The sequence below is a fragment of the Falco rusticolus genome, chromosome 9 (genome assembly GCF_015220075.1).
Source record: "Falco rusticolus isolate bFalRus1 chromosome 9, bFalRus1.pri, whole genome shotgun sequence".
In the NCBI taxonomy this organism is placed as follows: domain Eukaryota; kingdom Metazoa; phylum Chordata; class Aves; order Falconiformes; family Falconidae; genus Falco; species Falco rusticolus.
In genome coordinates this window covers 34,058,632-34,074,824 of record NC_051195.1, presented here as the reverse complement: position 1 = coordinate 34,074,824, position 16,193 = coordinate 34,058,632, and the positions used below count along the sequence as shown (strand labels likewise).

General features: G+C 37.8%; 1 protein-coding gene across 4 annotated transcripts in view; it reads left to right on the top strand.

Moving 5' to 3' along the window:
• GPAM (glycerol-3-phosphate acyltransferase, mitochondrial) overlaps positions 1–15,463 on the top strand; it is a 32,699-nt gene extending 17,236 nt beyond the window's left edge. For 3 of the 4 annotated variants that reach the window (XM_037399355.1, XM_037399354.1, XM_037399353.1), the window contains 10 exons: positions 1,273–1,358; positions 2,330–2,445; positions 3,144–3,214; positions 4,359–4,623; positions 5,142–5,284; positions 6,870–6,947; positions 9,473–9,613; positions 10,566–10,755; positions 10,867–10,925; positions 12,118–15,463. In XM_037399355.1, the coding sequence (XP_037255252.1) occupies positions 1,273–1,358; positions 2,330–2,445; positions 3,144–3,214; positions 4,359–4,623; positions 5,142–5,284; positions 6,870–6,947; positions 9,473–9,613; positions 10,566–10,755; positions 10,867–10,925; positions 12,118–12,234 (1,266 nt within the window). In that variant the 3' untranslated portion in view covers positions 12,235–15,463. The remainder of the gene's footprint in view (positions 1–1,272; positions 1,359–2,329; positions 2,446–3,143; positions 3,215–4,358; positions 4,624–5,141; positions 5,285–6,869; positions 6,948–9,472; positions 9,614–10,565; positions 10,756–10,866; positions 10,926–12,117) is intronic. The other variant, XM_037399351.1, reaches the window with a different exon arrangement.
• The last annotated feature ends 730 nt before the right edge of the window (positions 15,464–16,193 follow it).

Sequence of the window (16,193 nt, the reverse complement as noted above, 5' to 3'; positions counted from 1 at the left end):
TACTGTAACAACAACCTACTAGAACATTATTCAAATTAATTAGGTGTTCTTCTTTCTGCCCTACTTCTCTCAGAAAAGCAGTGGGTTGGAGAGCTTTGGAGGGTTCAATTACCACAGCATGAAATTGTTGTGACTGTCTGCACTGCATTATAATTAGCGTAGTAGGGAAAAGATGTTAATTCACTTCCAAAGGAGAAGGCTTGGGCTATTCTTGGTAGGGAGTTAGCAATTGTTCTTGGATCAGTGTAAGGAAAAGAAGGTTATCTGCCCACTTAATCTAGTGAAATGCTAATCACTCTACCTTCCTAGCAGCCTCTGTCAGGTCTCATTTGTATGTGTATTCATTTTTGTACTCCAGAAAGATAATAAATGGCACACATTGTTTAAGTGTGCCTAACTAAGATTTGCAGAAGTGTAACTATTTTTAAATCGAGGTAGTTATGTTGCTGCAGGTTTTTCTGAAGGAGACTGAGCTTTGGGGGTTAATTTTGAGTGTCTGCAGTCCTGTGAGCACAGGCTTAGGAGCAGAAGAGAGTGAGCTGGCTGTGAGAGTCTTCTAAGCAGCTTTCCTGGGAGGAAACTGTTTTCCTGACCAGCAGGTTAAGTGGCTCTTTAGTTTCCCACATCAGTCTTCATAGCAACTGAAAGAACACAGCGTCCTGAAAACAGAGTAATGTGAATGCTAAACTGTAAAGAGAGGCTTTTGAGAAATTTGGGATTCAAGAATTCCCAGCATGTAGGACCTTGCCTCCTTCCTGGGTGCTTTAGTTTGTGGCACTATGAGGGGTCTGTCTTGCAACTGGAGTCTCTATGCTAGGGTTTACCTTTGGAGAAGCTCCTTATCCTGGTGTTTGAGGAAAGAAGCAGCAAGTAATAATTACAGTGTTGCTTCTGAATGGGTATTAGACTTTGCTCTCACTCATGTTAATGAAGGCAGTTCTCATTAATTTAATCGTGGAGAAGCTAGTCACAAAAGAGTTGTTCCCAGCAGGGTGCTGACAGGGGTTATGCATTGTTTTTATTGCAATGTTTTTCATGAAGTACAGATTCCTTGCAGTAGAAAGTCTGCCTTTTCATCAAATAAAATCAGAAGTGAATAAACTGTTGAAAACTTTTAATTTCTTTGACCTTATTACTGCTCTTTTAGCGTGAGCTATTTTTAATCACAGTTGAATTTTTGAATAATTGCCTTTTTCATAAAATAATAATACCAGTTGAATGCAAGAATAGGGTGGGAAAAATACAAAAAAATAACAAGTCTTCTCTTAACAGGAATACGTAAACAGCCAAAGCCAAAAACCTGTGCCTGCTCCTCTTTCTTTGGAACAAGCTTTGTTACCGGCTATACTTCCATCAAGGTAGAGATTTGTTTGGGTGCTGGGGAGAGGGAGGACAAGTTAGGGGTTTTTGTTTGCTTGTCTTTTTAGTGTTCTGCGCTACATTCTGAGCAGTGCTTGAACTCCTCAAGGGTGATCTAATTGTGTATAGAAAAACCACAAACGTAGACAATTGTAACTGCAATTTATAATAAGAGTTGCATTATTTCGGGGAAGCTCTGTTTAAGCTCGAGGAGGCTTTTTTCCTTTTTTCCTTTTTTTATTTTTTTATTTTAATGACCTCTGTTTGTCTAAATTTTATGGAATAACTTAGGGAAAAAATGACACAATGAAAAATGAAGGATTTGGTTTTAAACCTCAGAAAAATTTCAAGTAGGTTTTGGTATAATTCCAAAGTAAATAGGACCTGGGCGTGAGTACCCCTTACTCAAGCAGGTGACTGTCACTCAGAACTGCAAAACTGTGCTCAAGGGCTAGATCTGCATTTATTACACAGATACACATTTTAGTCGAGGTCTTTTCTGGACATGTACAACCCTGTGTGGCTCTAGTAGAGACAACCATTTGTCTTTAGAAAGTTGTAGATCCATACAAAGATCCATTTCTAGTTTGTACAGGGGACTGGGCTGGAAACTACCTTTTAGGCAATTTGCTTAATCTACTGTTTTCATATTCACTGAAGGGAAGAGAGAAGTGACATGCAAGTGATGTAAAGGCAAAGTCATGAATAGCCGTAGGACAAGGTTGTGATTTTTCTTTTGATAGTCTTAGCTGGGATTGTTGTTTAGTGTGAAGAAATAATCAGAAGTTGGTAGATACTAAAATTTTTGTGGAGCTTGTTATGCATAACATTTTTGTGCCTTTACCAGACTGCGTAGTGATGTTTTGCACTGTAGTTCAGTTAGTGTATTAAAAAAAAATGTTATTCCAAATTATTTTACATTTTGATCAAAATCTAAATGTCATAATGTGAATTTTTATTCTGTATTCAGACCTAATGGTACTGTAGATGAAGGTACAGAGGCCTCTCTGCCCAGCTCCAGGGATATCACCAGTGAACCCTTCAGAAGAGAGTTGATATCCAACTTGGCTGAGCATATTTTGTTCAGTAAGTGTCACACTATGACTATCAGCTGCCTGTTACGTTTTGCTGATTGCCAAACAGTAAGTTAGTTCATGCAATGTCGTACTTTCCCAATTCCCTCCAATCGGATGGTCATTTCATGACTTGAGATGCTCTTTGGACAATTTTCCATCCTTTGCCTCCCTCCCTCCCACCTCCTTCTGATTAAATACAAGCTTTTTATTCTGATTGCTTTGTTAACTTTTGTATTCCTTGGACTAGTATGCTGAACTTGCTGTACTCTGAAGTGTTTGACTGTCATGCTGGTATGCTGGTTTCTTATCACTTCATATGAGAGGTTATTGCAGAAGAACTTAATGCAGAAGTTAATGGCATTATTTAAGACCGTACTCACATTAACTCATCTGTATGCATGAACCACTGTTGCCAGGTTTTATAGATTGTATGGTGTATGCTTCAGTCAGTAGATCTGTGATTTGTGATATGAGATGCAGTACTTAGCTTAGTAAACATTTAAGCTTTACTCGGCCTTCTTAGTTCAAGTTAATTGATGAATATTGTTACTATATAGACATGATACACTTTGTATTTCATTCAGAAGGTACAGGTCTATGCCAATATCACTTCTTTTTTTTTTTTTTTTAAATAATGAGTACTCTTTCATTTGTAATGATGTTCTGCACTTCTCAGGTCCCTAACCAGTTTATCTTGTTTCCCTCTAGCTGCTAACAAGTCCTGTGCTGTGATGTCTACACACATCGTTGCCTGTTTGCTGCTGTACAGACACAGGCAGGTAAGGTTTCCACGCTGCTTAAATAGCCAAACTTTAAGTTTAGTTAAACATAAAATTTTAGCCTTTACTTTAGCCTTGTTAATTAAACAGTATGCATTATACTATTATATGATACTAATAGAAGAAGAAAGACACGTTTAAATTAAAGTGGATTTCAGGTAGTCTGAGTGCTAGTATTTTAATTAGTAGTGGATACTTGAAGATAAGCTGTTGTTGAATGGGAGATAATAAATACTCATGCGGAAACAGATTTTTGTAATTCAAAATGTAGTTAAGCTTTTTTAAAGAATACATGGTTTCGGTTCATTGCGTTAAGGTTGTTTTTTAGATCTCAAACACATTCGTCATTGAATATGCTAGAAACTCTTCTGTTAATTTTCAAATTAGTTTCGCTGGTCCTCAGTACTAGAATATTATATCACAATGACATAATGGTACTAATGTTTAACTGAAGGCTTGTGCGTAGGCCTTGGAAGACTGTTTTTTTCCTTGTACAAGTGTGTTTTGCGGTTTTTCTGCAATTCTTTCTCCCTGTAAGCTGAAGCTTTTATTGCACATATATTGAGAACAAATTGAAAAATATTGGTCAGATGTGTAATCTTGCTTGTTGAGAATAGGATCATCATTCCCATCAGTCCGGTCTTTATAATTTCCTAAAATAGTGGGATCAAAAAAGCATTTTGCATTGTGATCTGAAGCCATCTTGACAAAAAAACAGGGAAAAGAAGTGCTTGAGGCAAAGCTTTTCCTCCTGTCCCCAAACAATTGAATAGTTCTGTTAACTACAATATTCCCAGATAATTGATCATTCATTTTATAGCAAAAGTAATAGAAATGCGGTATCTCTGACACATTCTTGAAGAACAGCTCAGGTCTCTGCAGGTCGTGAAATAAACCAAGAAGCAAACAAAAAACTTTCATTCCCAAATACCTGCATGGCTTTAAAATATAATTGCATGTAATAAAGAACCTGTGGACTATTGCAGCAAATTCTCCATGGGAATAAATTTTTCTAGTATGACTGTGGTGCTTTGGATTGTTGACAATTATTGTATTGTTTATGTGTTTGCTAGGTATGTGGTTTACAGGTAAACTCCTGTGCAGAAAAATTTTTTTCACTGTGTGATTCTGTTTCTGTACCTAGGGAATTGATCTTTCCAGGTTGGTAGAAGATTTCTTCTCCATGAAGGAGGAAGTCTTAGCCCGTGACTTTGACTTGGGGTTTTCAGGGAACTCGGATGATGTTGTCATGCATGCCATCCACTTGTTGGGGAACTGTGTAAATATCACAAACACTAGCCGAAACAATGAGTTCTTCATCACTCCCAGCACGACAATACCTGCTGTCTTTGAGCTCAACTTCTACAGCAACGGAGTACTTCATGTATTCATTAAAGAGGCCATTATTGGTATGTTTTGAAATTTGCCAAGGAAAGACTTTCTTGTAATCCATGAAGTCAAAATATCTGCACAAAGAAACTCATCGGTTTTTCCTGTAATTTACTTTTGTATATTTCTTCCCTCCCTGCTTCAGCCCAAGTTTACCCTAACAAAACCAATTTTAAAGTAACCTTGTGTTTTGTTTCTGGAATTTTCCCATCGTCCTTTATCTTTCATAGAAGTTGGTTTTTTGTTTGTGTTTGGTTTTTTGTTGTTGGTTTTTTTTTTATTGGTCACTGCTATAGCCAAGCCACTATCAGAGTTTTGAGCCACCATGGCAAAACATGTGCTTTATTAAGATTTTGTTTCGATTGTCATTAACTAGACACAAGTAAAATAGCGGTGAATTCTGTCTTTATTCTTCAATTGTATGTGTAATGTTGGATGGCTTTTAAGCCTAGAAATAGGCAAAACAAAAGTTTTATGTTTCCTTTGCTATAAAACTCTTCGGAAAAATAAACTTTGCTTCTGTTTGTTTCTGTTCTAGCCTGTAGTCTTCATGCGGTTCAGAGTAGGAGGTACAGAAATTGTTCCAATGGTGCTTCTCCAAGTTTGATTAGTCAAGAACACTTGGTCCGAAAAGCTGCAAGCTTGTGTTACTTGCTTTCTAATGAATTTACTGTATCTTTGGTAAGTAATTGCTTTGATTGTCCATGTTGCAAATTTTGTTCCACTTGTAACTGTGTATATTACTTTAAAACTAATCGATGCTTCAAGTGTCACAGTTCTAATTACACAGTTTGCTGTAAGTACAGTCTGGTGGTAGTGGGTATCAAGAGGCTGAATATAATTTGAAGGAGGAAGATAACATTGATCCCACTTGCTTCAGGGAGGTGTCTGAACATCTGAATGGCTGTGGCTCCATCAGAACAGTTCATCCAAAAGATGTCAGGCCTAAGATAACAGGTGAATTAACTTGCCCCAGCTCCTGTTGTTTCCTTGTTTCCTCGGCAAGGTGTGACACAACCAGTTGGTCTGGTTTTAGGGCTCCATGCTGACTGGAGTGCTGAAGTGGGTGATGCTGGGATGAGCCTGCAGCACTCCTGCTGCGCTGGCATGAGGCCTTTCCCGAGAAAGAAGAGGGGCTCGCTCGATCTCTGTCAGCTTCCCACAACTTGAGGCTGGGCTGATTAACGCCTTCTAACAGATTTTGTGTCGCTTATGTCATTAGAACATCGCAACTCTATCTCCATTCTGCCCAAACTATTTAAGTATTTTTTTACATATATACAAGTCTTTGAGAGTACCCAACTCATACAAGTTTGCGCAGATGATTGGAATTATGCTGGGAACTAAGGCTCCAGATTCTAAAGATATTCTTGATTTGCATAGGAGTGCAATAGTCACAGTGTGTCACACCTAGTACTTAGTGGCAGTTTTAAACACGGCCTGACTTTGGTTTTTGTGTTGTTACAAAACACTGAAGAGACCTGATGTTATCTCAGATTTCAGACACTGTATGCTTACACTCTGCATACTTGCAATTTTAAGTGCTAGGTATTTTTCTTTCTTATGCATAGAAGTTACTTGGAATTCTGGAGATTCTTGAATTCTTACATTTGTACATGTGTCTCTGACTTGTGCCTTTTAAAATGAAGCATAAGCTACTTTTAGTGTTTTTGTCTAGGCAGTAATGTAGCTCATAGCGTGGGGTTCTTTAGTAATCTTATCCTTCTGCTTTCGAAGTTAATAATTGATTATTTTTTAAACTTAAAAATATTTCCTACATGATTACAAACAATGTAAAAGAGGTTTATGTTTTTTTTAATTCAGTTTCAAAACATATAAAGGAATTTCTTGAAAGTGTGCTTTCCTTTAAATTCCAAATAAATCACTGGTATGGGTCTCAATGATTTTAGTTTTATAATGATTTTATTCCAGAACTGTTAAAATAAAATTTGGTTAGAGGTGATTAAAGGAGGGGAGAGTATTTAATGTGTTTTTCTACCAGTGTGGTGATAATGCATTTCTTAAAAAAAAAAATAATTGGGCAAATTTTAAATATCCAATTTCACTTTAATTTTTTTAATGTCTGCCTGTTTGCTAGGATAAACATAAGAGTGGCACATTGGGATTATGCTGGTAAAAGTTTAATAACTTAAAAGGAATAATGCTGCTGTATCTAAACCATTCATACTTAATGGAGAACTGGTATTGCTATAATGGGTATAATGGATGTGATTTTTTTTCAGTTCATTTCTTTTATGTTGTGCAGCCTTGCCAGGTGATATATCAAGTTTGCCATGAATCTGTGGAAAGGCTGATACAGTATGGCATTCTTCTGGTGGCTGAGGTAAAGGCATAGAGATACTAAATGAGCTTTGTTTCTTGTACTTGACTTTAGCTGTAAGTGGTTTATGCTTCTGATTTGTGAATCTTGTTCTAAATATATGCTGTTACTGAAGGCTTGGAACAACAAGTCCAGGACTGATACTACTTCATTCCCACATTTGTAAGCGTCAGACATTTGAATATAGTTATCCTGTGATGCTAGGAATGACTCTGTGTGTAATTTCATTGTTCCATTAAACCTACTGAGGAAGACACATTTTTTATACTGTCTTGTAAAATGGGGGTTTATTTTATTATTGGAGCCCTTTCAAATTGTAGCATAGCTACATGGATGTTTACTTTCTACCATACATGAGTCAGTAGTCCAGATCTTCTGTCATTCTTTTATTCTTTGCATCGATCTTGAAATTATTGTAAACCTCCTGCGCTAGCACAACTTGCAGTTTCAGGGATGTCCTAGAGTTGCTGTGTGGTGCAATCTGCCAGAGGCATACAGTGTAAAGAAAACCTGGGGAACAGAGGGCAGTTTACTCCGTTTACCTTTCCTTTCCAAACTTTTTTAATGCACAATAAACAAACCTTGGTGCACAGGAGGAAGCAACACAATTTAAAGAGGCCATGAAACAGGAGTTACATATTTGGCTGCTCTCTTCTTGCAGCTCTGCAGTTTCAAAGGAGGCTAGAGCTGCTTCTGGTGTATTTGTTAACGGCCACTGCTTCACTCTAATCTTACAGCATGCCTTCTGATACGTGTTTCCATTTTTATTATATGTAAGCATAGGTACTATTTACTTGATATACCTGGATATTGAACATTCTCCTTTGGAGTTGCTACTGCTTGCTTTTTATCTGAACTACTGACATGCCATGTATTAGATTGTAATCATTATTAGATAAATCCAAAAATGAATGCTAATGAGAGGATTAGGAAAAATCCTATATGTTCCATGCCTGGTGATGGATAGGGAAAATCGGTCTACTCAAGCATGAGACCTGTCCTGAGGGTTCTTCTGTAAGTTTTGGTTGCTGAGCCTGGTACTTTGCTGTTTATAGCTGGGATATAGATAGCTGTTATGCAGTGTGCAAATATTTGCCCGTCTTGTCTGATACACATCAGCAGCACAACATTTGAATGCTTAAAAAAGAGATATATCTTGTCAGTAAATTTCTTAAACTTAGAAAGCCTCTGTACTTGCTTGCTACTTTTAAAATGTTAATAATTTGCATAATGAGTGGAAACACTGTAAGCAATGGTTGTTTCATGACTTCAGACAGTTTGGAGATGTTTGTGGGGTTCTTACAACCTGTTCTCAAAGAAAGGTCACTAGCTTCTGCCCCTTCCAATTATTTTAGTTTACTGCTGACACTAACACTCTGATAAATTTCCCATTAAATTGAGCTAGATTGACCCATGTTTTTTAAAAATTCTTTTCCTATGATTCTAGTGTCTACTTCAAAAATTAATAAATATTCATAATACATAGCGAACACTTTGTGTTTTTAAAAACTTATTTTTTGACCTTTGCTTCTTTCAAAATAAAACATTTGGTCAGAGTGTAAGATTTGGAAGGATGTCATTCTTCATTTGCTGCAGAGGCCTTTTTCTTTGTCTTGAATATTAAGAAATTAACACATCTACAATGTGTCTGTTACCCATTTAGTTTTAATCTTGCCTGATTCCCATTTCTGAATGGAATAACCTTATGGGGGTCTTTCATCTGCGACTTAGCACTGGTGACCTCTGAAAAACCTTTCTGTTCTGCTGCTTTGAGCAAAACAGATAATGGTGAATGATTGGCACTAGGCTTCCCTTATTCTTTCAAATAAATGTGTGTTTACTATCTCTTAAACTAATTTCTGAAGATTTATTGTTGAAATTGAATGTTACATCAAATATTGATCAGTCAGGTGGAGTATTCCTGTTGCCCCTCAGCTACTGTACATCTGAACTTCTGACACACTTGCACTAGCGTAATCAAGGTTTAATTTTTGGCCTTTGTGATTAAAATGGGCTCATTGTATACCAACCAATATCTCACGTGGGGTCAAATGCAAGAACAGCATCATTAGAGGCAGTAACTTACCACTTCCAAATAGTAGTTTGTAGCATTAATCGAGATTTTAACTACTCTAATGTAATAACACAGAGTTTACTACTCTGTCTTGTAGGCAGCAGTAGTACGGAGGTTAGGAGCATCCACATCCAGATAGCGTCTCAACTTTTTGTCCTCACACAACTGAAAATACTTTCTTGGCAATTGCTGCTGCCTGATATCTTGTAGGAAGGTCCAGCCACACTTGAAAGATTTTCACTATTATGTGACAGGAAACTAAAGAAAAACAGTCTTTTTAACCAAATGTCTCTTCTCTCTGCTTGTCCCAACCTTCTTTATAGTTGGGTCTCACCTGCTTTTGTTAAGTATTAGTTAATGAATGGACTAAGTCAGATATGATTATAAAATAAATCTATTGTTTGCCTGGATCTGGATTTTTTACCTATTTACCACCTTATCTTTCAAATTTAAGCAGGATGATCAGGAGGATGTTAGCCCCAGTCTTACAGAACAGCAATGGGATAAAAAACTCCCTGAGCCGTTATCCTGGAGAAGTGATGAGGAGGATGAAGACAGTGATTTTGGAGAAGAACAGAGAGATTGCTATCTGAAGGTAATATTGTCCTAAGGCTAATAATGCTGAAGCCTGTTGCAAGAGATACAAACTACTTTGCTAGTTTGGGAAGGTTAATGATAATCTATTTCTTTTTGCTGGTTTGCAGTATTTGTCTGTTGTATTTTGATACAGTCAGTAAAACACCTTTCCTTCCCATGAGGAAAACAGTTGAAAAAATGTCAAATAATCTTATAGAGAGATGGAAGGGCAATGGTTAGTATAATGAAAACTGATAAAGGCTCAAGTACCTTAGTGTCTAAATCAGGGGTCCTCAAACTTTTTAACCAGGGGGCCGGCACACGGATGCAGTGGCAGGCAGTCATCTGCGGCTGCTTGGTTCCCCCTGCAACCCCCGGCCGGGGCAGGAGGTTCTGTAAATACCAGGGGCCGGATTGAGGACCCTGGGGGGCCGTATCCGTCCCGTGGGCCGTAGTTTGCGGACCCCTGCTCTAAATGTTTTATTCTTTACTGATGGCACACACTCTAAAAGGGGTGCATCCAGCTGGTAATTATTTTCAGCCTAAATTTCACTTCATAGATTGTTCATGTTGATTTTAGACGTATTACCGTTTTTTCACAGAGCTGACACAAGCACTCTTTAGGATACCTTTTTGACACTTGCGAACTTATACCCATCTCTGTGGATGTATGGCAACCTTGCTGCTGGCTGCAGAACTTCATGATGTCTTTAATTTTAACTTAGGAAAATAGTTATTAATACCCTGCAGGAGAAAAAAGTAACATTGATCTGTGATGTGCAGTGCCTATTTTGTCCCTTGTAGAAAACTGCTTTTTTTGCTATGCTTCCATAATGTGCTGTGTTGTGCCCCCGTATTCCTTTTTGTACTAAGAATTATTTCAGCTGCCATTTTGCTGTGTACTGTGTTGCAGGTAATTAATATTGTTTCCACTGGTCTCTGTCACCTAAGCTTCTGTTGCCCTTTCTTAGGTGAGCCAGTCTCAAGAGCACCAGCAGTACATCACTTTCCTGCAGAGGTTATTGGGACCTTTACTGGAGGCATATAGCTCTGCTGTCATCTTCGTGCACAATTTTAGTGGTCCTGTTTCAGAGTCTGAATACCTTCAAAAGTTACACAGGCACTTAATAAACAGGACAGAGAAGAATGTTGCTGTATATGGTATGTTACACTGGTTTTGGAACTGGATTTGATTCATTCTGTGTTCCTCCTAATACAAGCTAGTCCAAATTCAGTTGCAGTTTGTTTATCTCTGGGGTTTCTTTCTTACAGCTGAGAGTGCTACCTACAGTCACGTGAAAAACGCAGTGAAAGTTTTTAAGGAAATTGGGGTAAGTGTTCTGTGATCAAGGCTGGAGACTGTTAAGTTCCAGTTTAATAATGAGCACAATTTTGACAATTCACAAAACCTGTTCAATGTCAGTTTAAAATCTGTGAATATATCTGTGCAGAAGTGTTGTGGGTTTTGAGCATTCCGCTTTCCTTAAGGCTCAGGGCTGCAGGAGAAGAGCACACTTTGCAGAGCAGGGCACTTCTTGCCCCTGAGAAAACCTGTCTAGGTGACTAGACATTTTTATTCACAGTGAATGAAGTTCCCCTGCTCTACTCCATGTCCTTATTGGACACCAGTGCTGGAAGAGTTGGAAGGCTGAGAGCAAGCTCTGTGCTTAGTAATAGCTACATTTAATTTTGAAGGACTACTTAAATCTTCAAAAAATTATTAGTTACTGAATTTTAGCTTAGCAGTGATTGGTGGTCCCAGAGAACCATCCTAACAGACCTCTGGTGTCCACCATGAGGATATAGGTGTTCTTAAAACAAAGGATTAGTTTTGCACTTTACCACTAGCATTTTGAATTTTCAATCACCTGTCTAGATTTTGCAGATGAAGGGGTTTTGTTTCATCAGAATGACAACACTTCCTGAATGCCAGATGGGATTTAGCGTTATAATTTTGAAAGCATCAGCATTTAGGCAAAGTATTGCTCGATAAGGGTTTTGAAGTCTCTGTCTTTAAATTCTGGTGTATTAAATAATCTAACAACAGTTAGCTTGTTGTACAGGTATCTTCCTGTAGAGTGTGAGAGCTGCAAAGAAAGCACATAACAAATCCGTTGCTGTAATACTAGTTTATTCTGCTGTTGGAAAAACAGAACTAGGTAGCATCTGCTGAGCATCTATTTAGAGCATAGCATCTAAATTCTTCCTTTCAAAGTGCTTACACTTTGAATTCAGGTGCCTGTTGAGTGTGTGCTTTATCCCTTGCTGTTAAGAGTTGGCTGTTTATCATATGCTGTGCTTATTCCTCGGTTTCTATTCTTCTGTATCACTTGAAGGGCTTCAACATTGAGTGAATTCTAATAATACCTGAAAGCAATGCCATCTAAGCCTTCAAGAAAGGAGAAAAGAGGGAAAAAAAGTCTTGAAAATGAGGGCAAATTTAGTATAGACCATTAAAATTTTATCACAAAAGAAGAGACCTTGAACATGGTGGTATTCACATATATTCATGCTGTGCTTTAGGTTTTCAGTCAGACGAAACAAAGGAGAGACACCATTTTGGAACTAAGCACTACGTTCCTACCTCAGCGCAACAGGCAAAAACTACTGGAATTCATCATGAGCTTCATGGTATTATAGACCACATAGAGCACCTTTGTCCAGGGACGTGAGGACAGGTTTTGAGGCTGTGTCAAAGCCTGGGGACATTTTCTAATCCTTCAAAGTGTAAGGTGCCACTGTCTGGGTAAGGCCTTCTTTGACTTGAACTACTGGAAGACAAGTGCCTTCTTATGTATGCATTTATGGGTTTCTTACAGTCTCAATCCTGTTGTAATACAGTGATACTCAGATGACACTTTGGATACAAGTTATTAAATGTGTTGCAAAAAAAATAGTAAGATAAATGATTAGAATTAGATTTAAAATGAAGAGTGAAGTTTTATCAGTGTTACATTTTAAATACACTTTTAAAGACTGTAACATGCACAAATACACATATTGGTGATCTGTAGCTAACCCTGAGATCTTGAGTTTAGTGGCAACACAGCTTATGGCATAAACAAGTAACTTTCATTCCAATTCAGTTTTATTGTTTTAAATAAATGGTTTAAAACTTTTGCTTAGGCAGGATATATATTTCATGGATAAAGCCATAGTTTTTCATAAATGTTAACATAAATGCCAAAATTCTAATGAGAATTAACAGTTACAGACATCTGAGAATAATGATCATGTAGCAGATGATTGTGAAAAGAGTCAGCAGGCACACCTTGCACTATTGGAGCTGTGTAGTGCAGTGGTAAGCTGCACTAATCACTGCTGTCATGAATGTGAGAGTAGCGTTCCTGTTTTTATTATGGCATCTGTCATTCAGCCAGATGACAGGCAGGAGACGTTTGTCTGAATGTGAATATCTTGTAAAATCTTAGATTACTATTTAATTGAAAAAAGTTATTAAGTTTAGGTTTTGGGGTTTTAATTAATGGGATGTCAGATTTTATTTTTTTTTTTAGCGGAGTAAAGACTTGATTTGGTGAAATAATTTTTAATTATGGCCCTAAAAATTTCAGCAATAACATCTGCAATTCTTCAGAAACAAATGTTTATATTGTGTTCTGTTGCTGAGCAGTTCTAAATTGGCATGAAGTAGAGTAACCTCTAGAAACAGAAATATCATAAACAATATACTTTTGCTTTGATCTAACTGACAAAAAAACCCACTCAGACAAAAGTGAATGATTATTAAATTCTGTCCGATGAAACAGGGCTCCGGTCTTGCGATTTAGTCCTTTTGCATGGAGGACTTGCACTGTAGATTTCATCTTCTCTTCATGTGAGTGGAGATTAGATTGCAACCTGTAGTCCTGTGGTTTTAGTACAGCTGATCTAGCTGAAGCAATAACTTGTTGGTATGTGAAGCTGGTTTGCTTGTGAAATGTGGTCTTCCTCATTTAGATGGCCTTCTGTATGAGGGAAGTCAAACATTTCAATCACTGCAGTGTTTCGCTTGATTCTCGTGTCCTGGCCATGTGAGCAGAAAATCCCCCAAACTTCTTCATGTAATCTCTGTTGCTTAATAAATATGGGAAAGCATACTTGAATCCCAGCACTTGCACTGTTATGCCAGCACAAAACCGATGCACACAATTTTAAGTTTGTGGCCAAGGAGCTTGCATTTGTACTGCACATTCGTCAACAAGAAGATTTCTGTAAAGTTTTTTTATTAAATGCTATTAATATTTGAAACCTGCAGTTTATTAGCATTATACTGTTAGCACTGTGAGATGCATGTGTTTTGTCACTAAACCAGGTGCTCTACAACACTTAAAGAATTTCTGAACCAAAGCTACATTAATATGGATAGAAACTGACCGTAGAGTCGCTGTTGTTCTTATGTCCTTCTGCTGTCTCAGCAGGATAGTGACTACATCACACCCAATTTGTTTTGTGAAGTCTACTAGCTATTTTGAAAACATTTTCATCTCGTACTAGCTGATGTGCACTGTTGGTTAACCTGATGAATGCTCTCGATACAACGGTTGTTGCTGATGGCTTCCACTTAATGTCAAAAAAAGACCAGGTGCTTCTGAATAACGAGCCCGCGTAGCTTACTGCATTTCAGTAAATCTGAAGTGTACTAACAGCAAAGATTGTATATAAAGATTTTTAAAAATGAAGCAATATGAAGCAAACAAAACTTGGGTCATTTTATTACCATTGTTCTGCCAACTGACATATTAGTTACCATAAAACCCAGGAGTACTGTGGTCACTGGGGTGTTTGGGCTAGGTGTTGCAATTAAGATAATTTATGGCTTATGTTAAAAAAAAAAAAAAAAAACTCTGGTTAATATAAATCAGTGAGCGGGTAGGGTAATAATGCATGTGAATACACATTAATGAATAATTTGGTATGCAGAGGGAGGGGGCACCTCTAAAACCGGTTTAGTTTTGTATGAAAAAAAAAAACCTGCATGTGAGAAGCGAGTACTATGAATCATATGCCACTGGAAGCCTTTGCATTCTGCAGCAAGTGTGTATGTATACATATATATGCAAGTGTGTATTTTATGACACACAACAACTATGCTTTTCCCTGAAAATAAAGCACAGAATATAAAATTATCAGGCTGTAACAGTCAAAACCTAAACCCAACAGTTTTGCACTGTGTTTACACCTTCAGTGTCTTCTGATTTTATTAACTTCTCATGTTTTCTTTGCTGATAGAATGCCAGGTTGTGTTCATTTCAAGTTAACCAGTAAAGAAGAAAGGACTGGCCCTGAATTACCACAAATGTATCTTAAGACTCTCTTCTTACAAAGACTTACACAAGTCTCATCATTCTTGTGCGCGTATTACTCAGGTGTGCAAGTCTTTTTGGGCCAGGATCTTTCATGATACTAGAAACTTAATCTTTCCGTATGCATCCTGTAGATCTCACGTTTTTAGAGTGATGAAAACGTAGAATTCCACTTTCTGTGCCACCACAGCTATCCCGGCCCCCAGGGATCGTAAATGCGTTAATACATTTACTTTCGACTTGCACTGCCATGGGAGGCATACCTGCCTTCTCTTTGGCAGCATAGGGCTTTATTCACCTATCTCTGCCTGGGAAGCATATATCACGCTTGCATTCAGCCTGCTCCACAGAGAGGTATCAGAACTGCCGTGTAGAAGAAGGTTGAGCTGGGAGGTGATGTAAGATACTGTTGCTCTTGTGTTTCTGTGCTAATGAGCCTGATACTGCTTCCTTGAGAATGTTACCACATTTTACCTGTTACATGTAATGCCGTGTCTGTTGTAGAAGCACAGAGATGTACTGGAGTCATTTTAATAAATTAAACTGTTTGCTAATACGACATTTAACAAGCTCTTCTACTGTTTGGGTTTTTTGGGGGTTGGTTTATTTTTGTTGTTGTTTGGGGTTTTTTAAAGTAACTTGCCAAGGTAATTGATTCAATAACTTTTGTTCCATCCCAGGTAGTTTCTGAAATTAAACCATGAAAAGCTTTTATTGTAGATGTTTCTCTACCAGTGTATGTAGTGGAGCAGAACCATTTAAGAAGCAGATTGAGGTGACATCCTGACTCCTGAGTCACCGCCTGTTTTGTTGCGATGCAGAGGTGCCGTCTTGCTTCTCTGTTTTCCCCATCCCTTCAAGGCTCCTGTACATGGCTTCCTCTTTTAAAATTCCTCTTGCCTTACAGGGGAAGGGGAGGGTGTCATTAAGGAGTCTGGGGCAGCTCTGGTGTTGCGGACTCCCTTCTCTGACCTGGGGCGCAATAAGCACTTGTCAGCAATTCTGACAGCATCTGGCAAATGTGAATTGATTGGAGTGGGACTTTAATATAATAAAACCTGCATAGATGATCATTACTTAGATTGAGAAGGAGGGATGCTTTTTCACTCTTCAGAAAAAAAAAAAAAGTTGTAATCAACTGATTCTTTAAGAGGCCTCTAGCAATGTTCACATGCAAGCAAAGCTCAATTAATTGACAACACTAGGCTGAGGCAGGAAACTAAAATTCAATTATTGTCAATAGCTTGAATAAAACCTAGTTCTTATTGGTGATGACCTTACATGTTTTTCTTCCTG